This window comes from Mesoplodon bidens (genome assembly GCF_964165515.1).
Source record: "Mesoplodon bidens genome assembly, chromosome: 11".
Lineage (NCBI taxonomy): Eukaryota > Metazoa > Chordata > Mammalia > Artiodactyla > Ziphiidae > Mesoplodon > Mesoplodon bidens.
The window spans coordinates 46,945,157-46,961,277 of NC_138167.1; the positions used below are offsets into that span (position 1 = coordinate 46,945,157).

Sequence of the window (16,121 nt, forward strand, 5' to 3'; positions counted from 1 at the left end):
ACTCTTTAAGTACCGGCTCGTAAGGCATAGTCCTTGTCTCTCAAGAGCTCACAGTCTACAGTTGCCCCTGTCCACCTGACCCATGTGGCAGGCAGGGCCATCTGGGTCTTCTGGCACCTCGAGTGACCCATAGTTCCTGGCATCACAGGATGAACCGGGTGAAGTTCCAGCGTCACAGATTCGCGTGTGACCCTGGACAAGTCATTCCTACTCTCTGGATCTCACATGCATTTGTAAAGGAAGGAAGGTGGACCAAAAGTGACTTCCAAGTCCCAACAAATTCCTTGTTCTGGGTAGCCCAAGTTGAAACTATGTCAGCTTGAGCAAGTCACTCAACCTCTCTGAGCTTGTTTCACCAGAAAAACGGGATAATATTACTAACCACCTCCCAGGTTATGGCGATGGTTCCACACGCCAGCGCAAACCCCAAGCTTCTGCGCTGGCTCAGGGTAGGCCGCCTTTATAGTCACTCGCCTTTGCCATGCAGCGCAGGCGCGCTGGAGCCCGGACCGCGGCTCGCCGAGCCTGCAGGTTCCCGACTTCCGGTTCCGAGGGGACCCCGAGGCCAGACTGAGACTAATGGCGGTGTCCATGAAGCAAGCCACCGGGGGCGTTGAAGAGACCGCGGCGGAAGAAGAACCGCGAGTTCTGGAACCCGGGGCCGCCCCCTTCGGAAATTTCCCTCATTATTCCCGCTTCCACCCTCCAGAGCAACGGCTCCGCCTCCTGCCTCCAGAGCTGCTTCGCCGGCTCTTCCCTCAGAGTCCCGAGACAAGGCCGATCCTGGGGCTCGACGTGGGGTGTAACTCCGGGGTGAGTGACGGGGGAGGGATCGGACGTCGGTCGAGCCGAGAGGTTGGCAGCCTTCACATCCACTGGGGTTCCGGCCTGGGCGTGGCACCAGACCCCTCACAACTTTCCCAAAATGAGTTTAAAGGCGTAGTGTTCGACCCCCTGCTGCTACCGCTACCTCATCTCTAGGGTCCCAGCACTATCTCTTTTAGGAATCTTGGGGAGGAATCGTTTTCAATTACGTCCCGAATTCCTGCGTCCCCGCCTCCGCGCTTGCGGCCCCCTGGCAGAACGCCGGGTGGGAAGGGCCACTGTGCCTGGGCTTCCAGCGCTTGCCTCCTGTCCAGCGTGGCTGGCGACCTGGCTGGGGGAGAGGGGACTTCCCGAGACCCAAGTTTGGGAGCGTGGGGTTGGGATTGGTTTACTGGGAGCCAAGGGTGACAGAATCATGCCTGGAATTAAGATTAGTGTGAAACGGTGCAGAATGGACCCTGGAGCCAAGTGGATATTTATTTTAAAAGCAATCAGTTGGCCGAGTACAGTGAAGAAGATCGAGAAGGAAAAATAAAACATCCTGCGGGAGGAAGGCATTGCCACATTTTCTTACCGCAAAGTATTTTTAGGCGTAAGAATGATTATAGTCAAACCACAAGCAAAATAGCGAAATGTCTCTCTGACACCTATTTGTAGCCACTAGGATATCCTAGAGGAGCAGGCATTCTGACCCTATGATTACAAATGCTTCAAAAAGTTAGTACCCTCACTCCATTCCAGACCAGGAGTGGGAGGGGATGAGGAGAATTTTATCGTGTTTCTGGCCTTAGGCAGAAGAGAATTTGGTAGAGGGTTGAGGGCTGTAGGCACACGGCTGGTAAATGGGAGGGAGACATTTGGACACAGGCTAAAAAGCTGGAATGAGCAGATGGGTGGGTGTCTGGCTGTCCCTTGCAAACATTTCTCTACTGTGATGATATAGCAGATCAAAGGGGAAAAGAGACTGGGTTTAAGACTTGGGATTTCATGAAAGGCATTAGGAAACTACAGGAGATTTTAAAGTTGAAAGTAGTATACGTGTACCTTAGGGGCCAGGACATAGTTGCAGTTAACTAGGGCAGTGGTTCCCAAACCTGGCTGTACATTTAGGGAGTTTTTTATTTTGCACTTAAGAAAAGATGCTTGCACTTGATAAGACCCCCCCCAAAAAAATTCAAAATACAAAGGGGCATATGGTAAAAAGCAAGTCTCTACTCCTGACCATAAATCCTCTTCTCGTACACAATGGCAACTGCTGCTTATAATTTCTTGAGTATACACCTTACAAATAATAGCACACTCTTTTGCACCTTGCTTTTCATTTAATAATTTGGAGATCACCCATGTCACTACAGTCTTTTTTAGCAGCTTCATAATATAGATGTGCGATAACTTGGGGGGGTGCTTTGTTTCTGGAATTTTAGATTTTAGAAACTCCTAGGCCCTACTCTAGACCTACTGAATCAGGATCTTAGGGATTGAGCCCTTGAGTCTGTGTTTTCTTTTTTAAGCTTCCAGGGGTCTCTAGGATTGGGGAATTGAGGATGGAGAGGATTAAGAGATGTGGTAGAGGAGGGACTGATGTGATGAAATGACTGGTCAAACATGGGGCACACCCAAGATCAGATAGGAGGGGGAAGATGGCAGAGAAATAAATGGAAAGATGGGGAGAAATTTTTAAGCAGCATAATCTTCCTACTCAAAATGTGGTCCTTGAACTACAGCATCAGCATGACTTGGAAGTTTATTAGAAATACAGAATCTCCGCCCCCAACCCAGATCTACTAAATCAACATCTTTATTTTAATAAGATCCCTAGGTGATGTGTAAGCCTATTGAAGTATGAGAAGCCTGGTATGGAGGAAAGAACTTAATGTTGCCTAAATCCTGCCATGTAGTAACCATGTGACATTGGACAAGTCACTAGCCTCTGAACCATAATTTTTAAAATACAGGGTTTTTGTGAACTATGCCACACATAGAGAAAAGTGCACAAAACATAAATTCACACTTTATGAATTATTATAAAGCAGACATCTTTATGACTACTGTCTATATCAAGAATAAAACATTGTCAGCGCCCCGAGAAGTCTCCCATATGCCTTTCCCTGCTCATAAACGCCCATCTCCACCCAGAGAGCCCAACTTTTACTATTATTGTTTCCTTGCTTTTCTTTATAGCTTGCTATTTTTGTATCCATAAACAGTGTAGTTTAATTTTGTCCATTTTCTAACTTCATATAAGTGGAAGCTTGCCATGTATTTTCTTTTGTCTTGCTTTTTTACTCAGCATTATGTATTTGTGTGAGTCATCCATGTTGCTGCACTGAGCTGAATTCCTTCATTTTTAATTGCTATCTGGTATTCCATCTTAATCCATGCTACTATTATTGGACATCTGGATTGTTTCCAGCCACACTTTCTTCACCTGCACAAAGGGCATAAATATTTTCCTCACAGGATTCTTGCACAGAGCAAATGAGGTAGTGAATATAAAAATGCCTTAAAAGAACAGATTAGAACATGAATTTGAGTTAGTTATAATGGTTGTAGAAGTCAAAGTTAGAGAAAGGAAATAATGGCTTGTTTAAGAGTCAAAAAGGTGCTAAGATGGTGAAAATCACAAATCATTGGATTTGGCTAGAAGGAGGTCAGCAGGTAATGGATGCAAAAGCAGAATAAGTCTCAGAAGGGGGCAGTGAAACATAACACATGTAGCAAAATTGAAGCTGTAGAGTGAAGGCTGAATGAAGACTTTGGAATGCAGACTTTCCCAACCACAGGTCTGAGAAGTAGATTTTTATAAGATGGTCCTTGCTCTGTTCCTCACCTTCCTGTCAAGGAGCACTGGTTATGCTCCTGAAATCTTTTCCTCCTCCCTGGGGTCTGAGATACTCAAAAAAAGAAAAAGATAGTGAGCTTACCAGCATATTACTTAAGCTGGAAAATACTGCTCTGGACTCCTTTGCTGCATCCATTGGGCTGTAACTTTCAACCACACAACCCATCAGTGTCAGGAAAGTATGGAGATGATGCATTACAGCCTGAGACTCCTGGAGGGCGCTGAGAGCCTGCTTTGTGGAAAACTTTTGGGGGGCAGCCTGCTTAGGCTATAGTTTAACAGCCTTACATCCTATAATGCCAGGAGTAAGTGGCAGTCTCAATGGGAGGATAAGAGATATAGGTTTCTCTTCCATTCACTGGTTGAGAGCTGCAATGACAAAGCTCTTTTGGATTCCTCTAGGATCTGAGTGTGGCTCTATACAAACATTTCCTTTCCCTACATGATGGGGAGACCTGCTCAGATGCCTCAAGAGAACTCCATCTCCTCTGCTGCGACATAGATCCAGTCCTGGTGGAACGAGCTGAAAAAGAATGCCCTTTTCCTGATGGCTTGACCTTTATCACCCTGGACTTCATGAATCACAGGACACGGAAAGTTCTCTTGAGCTCTTTTTTAAGCCAGTTTGGACGCTCAGTTTTTGATATTGGCTTCTGCATGTCAATAACCATGTGGATTCATCTGAACCATGGGGACCAAGGCCTTTGGGAGTTCCTGGCCCACCTTTCTTCCCTGTGCTGCTACCTCCTTGTGGAACCACAGCCCTGGAAGTGTTATCGGGCAGCTGCAAGGCGTCTCCGGAAGCTGGGCCTCCATGATTTTGACCACTTCCGCTCCCTAGCTATCCGAGGTGATATGGCTAATCAGATTGTGCAGATCTTGACCCAGGACCATGGCATGGAATTAGTATGCTGCTTCGGCAACACCAGTTGGGACCGAAGCCTTCTGCTCTTCAGGGCAAAACAAGCCACAGAGACTCATCCGATCCCTGAATCACTGATAGAAGAAGGGAAAGAAAGGAACAGAATAAGATTCTGGAGGCAATGAGATGGGAGGGAGGATAGAGATATTGAAAGGGGTTTTTATACAAAGAATTAAGTTCATTCTCCTTAACTCCTGGTAGTTAGGCAGCTTTAAAACTTGGCAGATGGGCTTCCCTGGTGGCGCAGTGGTTGAGAGTCCGCCTGCCGATGCAGGGGACACGGGTTCGTGCCCCGGTCCGGGAGGATCCCACATGCCGCAGAGCGGTTGGTCCCGTGAGCCGTGGCCACTGAGCCTGCGCGTCCGCAATGGAGAGGCCACAACAGTGAGAGGCCCGCATACCGCAAAAAAAAAAAAAAAAAAAAAAAAAAAAAAAACTTGGCAGAAGCTTTTTAAATGTCCAGGACATGCAATTAAAAGAATCAGCATCTTCCTCATTTTGGGGGATGATCCCTGAGGAGAATATACCTGTGGGGCAATGATCTGTCCTATCTGGAATGACCTAGAGGAAGTGATCCTGGTTCTGGGATATGCAAAGGGCTGCTTTTGGTGGTTATTTAGGAAGACTTAGACCAGGTTAGCCTTAGAATGTCCCTCCCTGGGCTCCTTAAATCTGATCTGCCTTCTTCAGGCTTCTTCTAGACTAACTCATCCTGTCTATGAGACAAAACCTCACAGTACAATCTGGAATGAAAAGTCATTGGCCTGGCTAAAGGAGAAGCTTTGGTAGGAAGAACATCTTTCCAGAGCAGGTCAAGTTTCCAACATGCCCAGGCTGAGCACAGCAGTTAAGATACAGTACTAAGCAAGATGCATCGACTAGCATTTAAAAGATGTTTAAAAGATGAAATTATGAACTCAAAATCCAACCGGTACAAATGAAATGAATGAAGTGGGATTATATAGAATATATACAATTATATTTTATATATAATAAAAGTGACTTGAGTATGGTTGAGATTGCCCTGTGAATCTGGAGTAGAAAAGAAATTTCTGCCTTTAACCACTCTACCCATGGAGGTTTCAACTCAAGAAAAAGAACCTCACCCAAGCTCAAAACAGAAAACATGCCAGCGAGTAAGTTAATTCAGGACTTTTTTTGTCAGTGTCCTCTGTCAAAGAACACCAGTATGGAGGTGGGGGGCATACACCAGTATGGGGGTGGGAATACGTGCAGAGAAGCCTACACAAAATGCAGCCTACAATTGGATGGCTACAGCATCAGTGCTGTGGGATAGGTGTCACTGATGTCTGGCAGGTGTTGATTTTTGAAACACCCATGAGTCCACTTCAAGGGAAAGTGGAAGATAGAGAAGATTTGGTGGAGAGAAGATGGAAAAACAAAACATACCTAGCTAAGAAGGGAGATTGGATTGATGAGCTTCACAATCTCTAAGATCCTATTATTTTCTGAGTTGATGTTATAGAAGGAGGAACAGGGAACAAGAAAGTCTGAACCACCAATTAGAGGTTGGACTTCTTGAAGTTAGTAAAAGTTCCTACTAAGGAATTTGAACTTTATGCAGAGAGAGCAGAAGCCAGAGCAGTTCCTAAATAATAGGAGGATGGAACCAAAACCTTCATTTAGGAAAACCAATTTTTCTATTTTGTGCAGGATAATTGTATGGTTGATGCCATTTCCAGTCTCAATTAGACTCTAATACTACTTCTCAGTCTTTTTATATTGCTGCTCCTGATCACTTTTATCCTAGTGACTCTTCCAGACTTTTACCCTTCTGCAGGCAGGCTCTTGACTCTATTCCTGCTCCATTAATCTAAGCAGGTGACCTAACCACCAACTAGTGCCATTTTTGTTTACTGTGTCAGGAAGTCTTTTCTTTTTTAAATTAATTTATTTTATTTTATTTATTTATTTTGGCTGCGTTGGGTCTTCATTGCGGTGCATGGACTTCTCATTGCGGTGGCTTCTCGCTGCGGAGCACGGGTTCTAAGCTCACGGACTCAGTAGTTGTGGCGCACGGGCCCAGTCGCTCCGCGGCATGTGGGATCTTCCAGGACCAGGGCTCGAACCCGTGTCCCCTGCATTGGCAGGGGGATTCTCAACCACTGAGCCACTAGGGAAGCCCCAGGAAGTCTTTTCTTGCCCTCAGCCTTGAACCCCTTCATCTTCCCTTGTTTTCACTTCTAAACTTACCCAGTGAGCTTTTACCCAAATAACCTTGGCCTAAGTTCCAGATCCCAACCTCTACTACCTCTCCCAAATTGTATTTTATTAAGGATCCCCTTGGTGTCTCCTTGGCCTCATTGAACCTTCCTGTCCACCTACCAACATGCTGAGTTCTCTCTCACCTTCAAAACCACCAACTTTTCCTGTGTCCTGTCTCCCTCTCAGCCTTATGCAATCTCCATCTCTTCACCACCATACATGAGCAAAGCCCTTGAAAGAATACATGCCACCGCCTCTGCTCCCTCATCTCCCATTCATCAATGGCCACCTGAATGCCATATTTTGAGGCCTCTTTTCAGTCTTCCTCCTGGGCCATGAAACCATTCAACACTATTGACTCCTTCCTTATTGAATCACGCTCCCTTTGGTTCTCTGCCATTCTCTGCCATGATTCTCTCCCAGTCTCTTAGTTTCTCTCTACACCTTAAGCAATTGGTTCACATTTTAATTTGCATAAGCATTACCTGGGGAGTCCTGGATTCATCTCTAGAAACTGATTCAGGTCAGAAATGGGGCTTAGGATTCTGGTTTGGTTTGATTTGGGGTTTTTTGCAATTTTTATTGTGGAAAAATATATGTAACATAAAATGTACAGTTTTAACTTTTTAAGTGTATATTCTGTGGCATTAAATACATTCACAATGAGGAATCTTTTTAACAGGCATGCCATATGATTATGATGCAAGTCGAAACAGACCACACTTTGACGCTTAGGGTTCCTTGGGGTCCATCCAGTCCTCTTCTACATTTTTTTCCTGGGATGAGTTCCTCCACTCCCATACCTTTAACAACTACCTATATGCTAATAACCCCCAATAGTTATAAGCCCCACCTTCACAATTCCAGATTCATATTTTTCCTGTTTTGTAGTCATATTCCCCTAGATAGTTCTTTGGCACCTCAAATTCAACATATCCCAAAAGCAAACTCATTACCCTCACTCCAAACCTAATCCTATCTCAATTGTTGGCATCCACCCATTGCTCAAGCTACAAACTTCAGTTAATTCTCCTCATTTATACTTCCCACACTGAAATAGTCACAAAGTCCAGTGAATTCTATCAACAACATGTAAGTTCCACTTATTTCATCCACGTGGCTGATGCCTACCAAAGGTTTCTATGTTAAGTCCTCTACCCTCCAATCCATCCTGTCTTGCTGCTAGTGTTCCCTTTCTCAGATATCTAGCTATGCTAGTATTATGCTTAAAAACCTTCAGTGGTTTCCTAGTGCCTGGAGTCCTGTCCTTTATCCAGTGCCTAAACCAATATTGTTCAATAAGGTAGCCGCTTGCTATTTAAATTTAAATTAAGGAAAATGAAATAAAATTTAAAATTCAGCTCCTCAGTCCTACTAGCCACATTTCAGGTGTTCAGTAGCCCTATGTGACTAGTGACTACCTTATTGGACAGCACAGATATAGAAAATGTCCATTGTTGCAGAAAGTTCTATAGGACAGTGCTAGTCTTCATGCCTTTCCTCTACACATCAGCCACACTGAACTTCTTAGCACAAACTCCGGCTTCCCTTCTCTCTCCCCCAACTCTCCCACTTTGCAATGTGGTTCAACTGTTTGTCCTAAAAATGGCTCAGATGTTACATTTTCTCAAAAATCTTCCCCAACTCCTATAACAGTTTGCATTTGTTACTATATTCAAGTGAGGACTTTGCATAGAGGCCTCTATCACAGTGTTTACCTCATCATATTATAATTGTTTCTGTGCCTCTTCCCTACCACCAGGAGACTGAGCTCCTCAAGCCCAACTTATTTTTGTATACCTAAGCCTAGCTCAATGTCTGACACATGGCTGGCAGCTGAGAATTACTTGTTGAATGAATGTATGAGTGAACAAAAAAGAAATGCACCCGAATTCAAGTACTGAGAAGAAAAGGGAGATATATGATTGGGTAAAAGACTGCCCAGGATACTGGGCACAGTGGTTAAGAATCTGCTTGTCAATGCAAGGGACAAGGGTTCAAGCCCTGGTCCAGTAAGATCCCACATGTTGTGGAGCAACTAAACCCTTGTGCCACAACTACTGAGCCTGCACTCTAGAGCCCGTGAGCCACAACTACTGAGCCCCTGTGCCACAACTACTGAAGCCCATGTGCCTAGAGCCCGTGCTCCACAAGAGAAGCCACTGCACTGAGAAGCCTGCGCACCACAACAAAGAGTAGCCCCCGCTCGCCACAACTAGAGAAAGCCTGTGCGCAACAACGAAGACCCAATGCAGCCAAAAATAAATAAATAAATAAATAAATTTATTAAAAAGAAAAAAAAAGAGGTCTGGTTAGAAACTGGAAAAAAAAGAAAACAGAAAAAGATAATAATATAGCACCGTGTGCCAGACAACATAACTTTTAGAATCCTTAACCCTATGGGGTAGATACTATTATCATCCTCATTTTGCAGATGTTGGAACTGAAGCACACACAGGTTAGGTGACTCTCCCAAGGTCACATACCTTGTAAGTGGCAGAGCTGGGCTTACCTAGGCAGTGTGGCCGCAGAGACTGGGCCTTGGCTACTATGCCTTGAAATTTCATGGAAATCAAGACTGAGAAGAGACTCCAGAGAGCCAGTGTAAAAGAGCATGGGCTTTGGAGTTACTGTGCTTCCTCAAATTATGTGTTCAGACCTGGGAATAAGAGACCCAGCCAGGCCACTCTTAGCTATCCCTGATGTTCTTAGAATTCCCCTCGCAGAAATCAGGCCTAATTCTAGGTTGAGTACCTAGTAGCGCCCCTGCTGCTGCCTACCAGTTAAATAGGCACATACAGCAAACGTAGACACTCTTACGTCTCCATAAGTCCTAACTACCCTCTTACTTTACCCTTGACTTGCCAGCAACCCTGACTTCCCCTGAATTCCCAATCTGCCCCTAGCTTTTTTTTTTTTTTTGCTGTACGCGGGCCTCTCACTGTTGTGGCCTCTCCCGTTGCGGAGCACAGGCTCCGGACGCGCAGGCTCAGCGGCCATGGCTCACGGGCCCAGCCGCTCCGCGGCATGTGGGATCCTCCCAGACCAGGGCACAAACCCGTGTCCCCTGCATCGGCAGGCGGACTCTCAACCACTGCGCCACCAGGGAAGCCCTGCCCCTAGCTTTGACTTCTGGGTAGGACCTCAAAAAAGTGGGTTTCATGCTCAGGAGGTAGGGATTTCAAGGCCAACTCTAGGATGTATTAAGATCCCAAGGTCAGTTAGATCCTCCTCCGCCTTCTGGGATTGAGTTTGGCCTGGGAACAGAGCAGTGAAAAGAACATCAGGTTTGGAATCAGGATCTGCCAGTAACTCATTGTACGACCACCCTATTCAATTCATTTAACCTTTCTGAGCCTCAGTTTACTCATCTGTACAACTGAAATAACAAGACCTTCCTTTTCTTATGCCCAAATGTGCTAAAGGATATGATGGTAATTTGCAGAATATGGATTGTTAAATTGCTGTTACATTCTAAGCATGCTACAGACCACAACCATGCCTGTTAGATCAAAGACATGAAAAAACATCTCATCTCTGTAGAAAACATGCATCTCACTATTTCAAGTAATTTGTTTTTTAAGATGAGGGAGTAATAAGTAGTTCAACTTCAGCCTACAGAGCATTTTAAAGGAAGCAGTGCTGGGAGGGAGAGAGTGATCGTTGCTAATGGAAATGAAGTTTATGATGGTCGCAGAGTGGTAACAGTGGTTATAGACGTGAATTTCCCTACTTCTCTGTAGATCTTAATTTAAGAACACTTTGAAACCTTGTGACCCTGCTGGTGCTCTCTCCCTTCACCAAGGCAGTGCCAAGAAATATATATGGTTCTGTGGTAGGCTGAATACTGGTCCTGCAAAATGTCCACATCCTAATCCCTGGAACCTGTGAACGCTACCTTAGATAGCAAAACGGACTTTGTAGATGTGTACAGTTGTGTAGATTAAGGATCTTGATTAAGGGTTAAGGATTTTGAGATCAAGAGATTAATCTGGATTATCAGGGTTGGCCCTAAATGTAATCACAAGTGTCCTTATAAGAGGAAGGCAAAGGGAGATTTGACCACAGTAGATGTCATGACAGAAGCAAGAGGTTGGAGAAATGTAAGGAAGGGCTACAAGCCAAGAAATGCAGTTAGAAAAGGCAAGGAGGGGCTTCCCTGGTGGCGCAGTGGTTGGGAGTCCGCCTGCCGATGCAGGGGACGCGGGTTCGTGCCGCTGGGCCTGCGCGTCCGGAGCCTGTGCTCCGCAACGGGAGAGGCCACAGCAGTGAGATGCCCGCGTACCGCAAAAAAAAAAAAAAAAAAAAAGAAAAGGCAAGGAAATGGATTCTCTCCAGAAGCCTCCAGAAGGAATGCAGCCCTGCCAATACCTTGATTTTAGACTTCTGATCTGTAAGAGAATAAATTAGTGCTGTTTTATACCACTAAGTTTGTGATGATTTGTTACAGCAGGAACAGGAAACTAACACAGGGACTCTGACTACAATGAGACTAGGCTACAAGCCAAGCAGCAGCAGTCCCAAATAACTCCTGATGGCAGAAAACAGCCACAGTGACCAAAGGAATAGGCTGGGCTCCATCTACATGGGTAACTGAGGAATCTTTGACCAGTAAAAGCTTCGGGAGATCCTTCAGCATCTGAACCTGACCTCTTCCCTCCAACATTTCTATTGGCTGAGCAGTTACCTGACGTGTTGGGAGGAACTGTTGTATTTGAAGTCTGTAGCTGTTAGTTTCAAAAAAGATGTGTAAATAGTGCTTATAACGATGAGGTCTCGGTACCAAGAAGGTAATGATTGTGTAATGGCCTGGGAGAGCCCTTGGAGATGGTAAGACTATCTTTGGCTTCAAGAAAAGATCATCTTTATCTATCCTCAGAACAGCCTAATTTAGGAACCAACACCAAACATGACAAGAGACTTACTGAGGGACAAGAATGAAGAATGGTCCTGGATATACTTTAAATATATGGATATGTAATCCAGTATATTAAAAAATTAGCATCTCAACATGCAGTCAATATAAAAATTATTAATGAGATGTATTATTTTTTAATACCATCTTCAAAATCTAGTGTGTATTTTATACTTACAGCTCATCTCAGTCTGGACTAGCCACATTTCAGATGCTTATTAGCCACATGTGGCTAATGCTACACACTTATGGCAAATCAAAAAGTAATTTATTAAGTTCCTTCCATACGCCCAGCATGCTTTTATCTGCTGTGGAGGGTAAAGAAAAATCAATTAAACAAACCGGGACTTCTAAAGGTTAGATTTGATTATTTTAGCAACTATGTTAAAGTTGAGGAGAAAAGGAGAGGCTCATACATGGTAGCATGTGATAATGTGAGCTTCAGAAAAGAAAAAATCTTTGTGGACTACAATGGGCATGGAAGAATTTCTGGAGCGTATGGGATTTGAGCTGTCCCTGAAAGTCATATCTGCAGGTTCCGCATCCACAGATTTAACCAACCATGGATCAAAAATATTTGGGGAAAAAAATTCCAGAAAGTTCCAAAAAGCAAAACTTGAATTTGCTGTGCACCTCCGGCATAGCATTTACATTGTACTTACAACTATTTATGTAGCACTTACATTATATTAGTTATTATATGTAATCTAGAGATGATTTAAAGTATAAGGGAGGATGTGCATAGGTTATATGCAAATAGTACATTTTATATGAGGAACTTGAGCATCCATGGATTTTAGTATCAATGGGGGTCTTGGAACCAATTGCCTATGGCTTCCAACGGACAGCTGTATAGCTTCTGCAATGATAACAAGAGGGACAGGAGCATGCCCTATGAGCCATGTAGAGAGGAACCTCTCTGCAAAGGTACACAGGAATCTGTGTTTTGTCCATTGAAAACAGAAAGGACTGGCTGGTCTAGAATGGAGATGTCATTCTGAGCAGCAGTGAGAAATAACAGTGGTCTTTTCCATTTAAATAGATTCTGGATGGAATATTTATTATTTTAAAATATTTTAAAATTAATTTTTATTAGAGTATAGTTGCTTTACAGTGTTGTGTTAGTTTCCGCTATACAGCAAAGTGAGTCGGCTATACATATACATATATCCCCTCTTTTTTGGATTTCCTCCCCATTTAGGTCACCACAGAGCACTGAGTAGAGTTCCCTGTGCTATACAGTTAGGTTCTCATTTATTGTCTCTTTTATTTATTTATTTATTTTAAAGAGAAACCCTTCCCGTTAAGGCATTTGTGCCTTTTTTAAAAATATTTATTTATTTAGGCTGCGCCAGGTCTTAGTTGCGGCATGCAAACTCTTAGTTGCGGCATGCAGGATCTAGTTCCCCGACCAGGGATTGAACCCCAGGACCGCTGCATTGGGAGCGCGGAGTCTTACCCACTGGACCACCAGGGAAGTCCAGTTATCTATTTTATATATAGTAGTGTATATATGTCAATCCCAATTTCCCAGTTCATCCCACCCCCTTCCCCCCATCAGTAAGCCCTATGTCCATTCTCTACATCTGTGTCTTGATTTCTGCTTTGCAAATAAGTTCATCTGTATCATTTTTCTAGATTCCACATATAAGTGATATTATACGGTATTTGTTTTTCTCTTTCTGACTTACTTCACTCTGTATGACAGTCCCTAGGTCCATCCCTGTCTCTGCTGGATGGAATATTTAAAGTAAAAAGAAAACCGTAAGCATACTAGAGAAAAAAGGTAATTTAAAAAATTGGAGTACGTCCTAAACACACACAAAAAACAAAAGCCATAAAGAAAAAGATCAATAAATTTGACTACCTAAGGCAAAGGGGAAAAAAAATTCCAATAAACTCACATGACAAACTCCCAACTAGTAACACTTGGCAATATATGTGACAAAGGGCAAATTTCATTATAATACAACCAACTCTTATATATCTATTAGAAAAAGACATTCACAGAAAATGATAATGGCAGATAACACCTGAAAATTTGTTTAATCTCTCTCTCTCTTTTTTTTTTTTTGGCTGCATTGGGTCTTCCTTGCGGTGCGCGGGCTTCTTGCGGTGGCTTCTCTTGTTGCAGAGCACGGACTCTAGGCGCATAGGCTTCAGTAATTGTGGCTTGGGGGCTCTAGAGCTCAGGCTCAGTAGTTGCGGTGCACGGGCTTAGTTGCTTCACAGCACGTGAGATCTTCCCAGATGAGGGCTCGAACCCGTGTCCCCTGCACTGGCAGGCGGATTCATAACCACTGTGCCAACAGGGAAGTCCCATAGTCCCTGGCTTTAGTTACCACCTATGATCTGATGTTCTGATGACTCACAAATGTCTTAGTCCAGATATCTCTAGTCCAGATATCTCTTCTGAGCTTCAGAATTATTTATCCAACATCATCATATATTAGTACTTCCCAACATTTCCCACATCATGGCATGCACAGAAAATGATGGTGTTTTTGTGGCAGTCCACCTTACTGAGACTGCTGTCTGTTGGGAGGGAGCTTGTGCTGCTCTGAGGGTTGAGAAGATCAACATGCAGCACGTCTGTAACCTCTTCCTGAGGCACAACAGTTGGGAAGCTCTGACCTCTTGGATAGACATTTCCACTTGGACGTCTCCCAGGCATTTCACTCTCAACATGTTTGGAAGAGAGTATATCATCTCCCAAACCTGCTCTTCTTCAGGTGTTTGATATTTCAGTGATTGGCCCAGAGGTCTTGGCTTAGCACTCTGCTTCCCTCCACTTCCAATCCCAAGACCTCCTGACTTTAATACTATGTATTTCTTGAAGTCATCTCTTCTCCATCATCACTATCATTTTCCTAGTCCAGAGTACATCGTTTCTCATTTTTCCCAATTACTACAAAAACTTTCTGTCTGGTCTCCCTGACTTCAATCTTGCTCTCTCTTATCTGTTCTCCACACTGCAACCACAGCGATCTTTTTAAAATGCAGTTCTAATCATGACACCCCCTTGCTTAATACCATTCAAAGGCTCTGCATTGCTTTTAGGATAAAGTATGATCATCCCACTACTTATCTTTTCAATCTTATTGCTTACCATACCCCACATGAATTCTTTATTAGGTAGCTAATGCTATATGCACAGTGACTGGGATACAGTAAAGACTCAATAAGAATTTTCGAATAATGAAAATGAGGAGAAAGGGGTTCAAGGACCTAAGCAGATCCATCATATCTGTACCAAGTATGAGGTTTCAAGGCACATACTGGCAATGCTGTCAGAACCCAAGGAACATGTTGTCCTATGTAGGAGTAAGCAGTGTCAGAACCCAAGGAACATGTTGTCCTATGTAGAAGTAAGCAGCACTAGCCAAGATCTGTTCCTATTCAGCAAATGGACCAAATAATAGCCTCTTCCCAGCTCCTTTCTTCCTCTTAGTGAGCAGGAAAGACATCAAGAATGCACTCAGGGGACTTCCCTGGTGGTTCAGTGGTTAAGACTCCCTAGTTGCGGAACTAAGATCCCACATGCTGCATGGTGCGGCCAAAAAAAAAAAAAGAGAATGCCCTCAGAGTCAATGCAACCTGGAGAATAGTCAGATTATTAAAATCTTTTGAGAGGTCAGTTACCAACCCGACCATCTCCTGATGTCAGGAATTCTAAACTGGGGTCAGTTCATCAACCAATGTAACACAGTAGCCAAATGGCTACAATGCCAAACTGAGGAATGAAGATGCTCCAACACTGAATGAAGGAACACATAGTATTGAAGCAGAGGACCCCATTCAAAGTACTGATGTGAGCAGTGAGGGCATGGTTCTCTGAGATGCCATCTACCAGTCATTCATCAGCACTATCTGCACCGTTAGGCCATGCCACCAAACTGGTTTGTTACCAACAGCTTGCAGCAACCAGAGACCTAAAAGGCCTAGCTTGGTTTGTAACATAGATAACTCAAGTAAAGAACAATTTATGATTAGTGGTATATAACAAGGTGGAAAACCAACATTGGAACTTCAGTGCAATTTTTAATAAGTGAACAATACCACTAAGTGTGGTAATTAAAGTGTGTTGGGCCTCATCAAAGACAGAAAGCATGGAGCAATGGTAGCTATACTTCTTTCACCTCCTGTCAGTGAAGATAAAGGTCTGTGAAGCATAGAGAATCTGCCCAAGTCTGAATGTCTAAACTTTCAAGTGTGCAAGAGCCTTTAAATTAAGGAGAATAGGTACTTGTTCTGACAAGTGCAGATGTTCCAGCTGTGTTTATTAAACAGGGGCGAACATCTGAATGTAAAGTAAAAAATAATCTACATGGTTTGTTTGCTTCCCAAAATTTATTTATTTGGAAACATCCAAAAATAGTTAGAAATGCCTG

General features: G+C 43.7%; 2 protein-coding genes across 3 annotated transcripts in view; both read left to right on the forward strand.

Annotated features, from left to right (window-relative positions):
* Window positions 1-394: 394 nt before the first annotated feature.
* On the forward strand, window positions 395-4,954 carry BCDIN3D (BCDIN3 domain containing RNA methyltransferase). Its single transcript, XM_081248025.1, is given in 3 exon segments — window positions 395-515; window positions 517-813; window positions 4,070-4,954. Coding segments are annotated over 3 exon segments (1,062 nt in total). The 5' UTR covers window position 395; the 3' UTR covers window positions 4,715-4,954.
* Window positions 763-16,121, forward strand: part of NCKAP5L (NCK associated protein 5 like) — a 48,349-nt gene continuing 32,990 nt past the window's right edge. Inside the window, exon 1 of one of the 2 annotated variants that reach the window (XM_081248022.1) lies at window positions 763-813. The gene's annotated coding sequence lies outside the window, so the exon portion shown is untranslated. The remainder of the gene's footprint in view (window positions 814-16,121) is intronic. The other variant, XM_081248018.1, reaches the window with a different exon arrangement.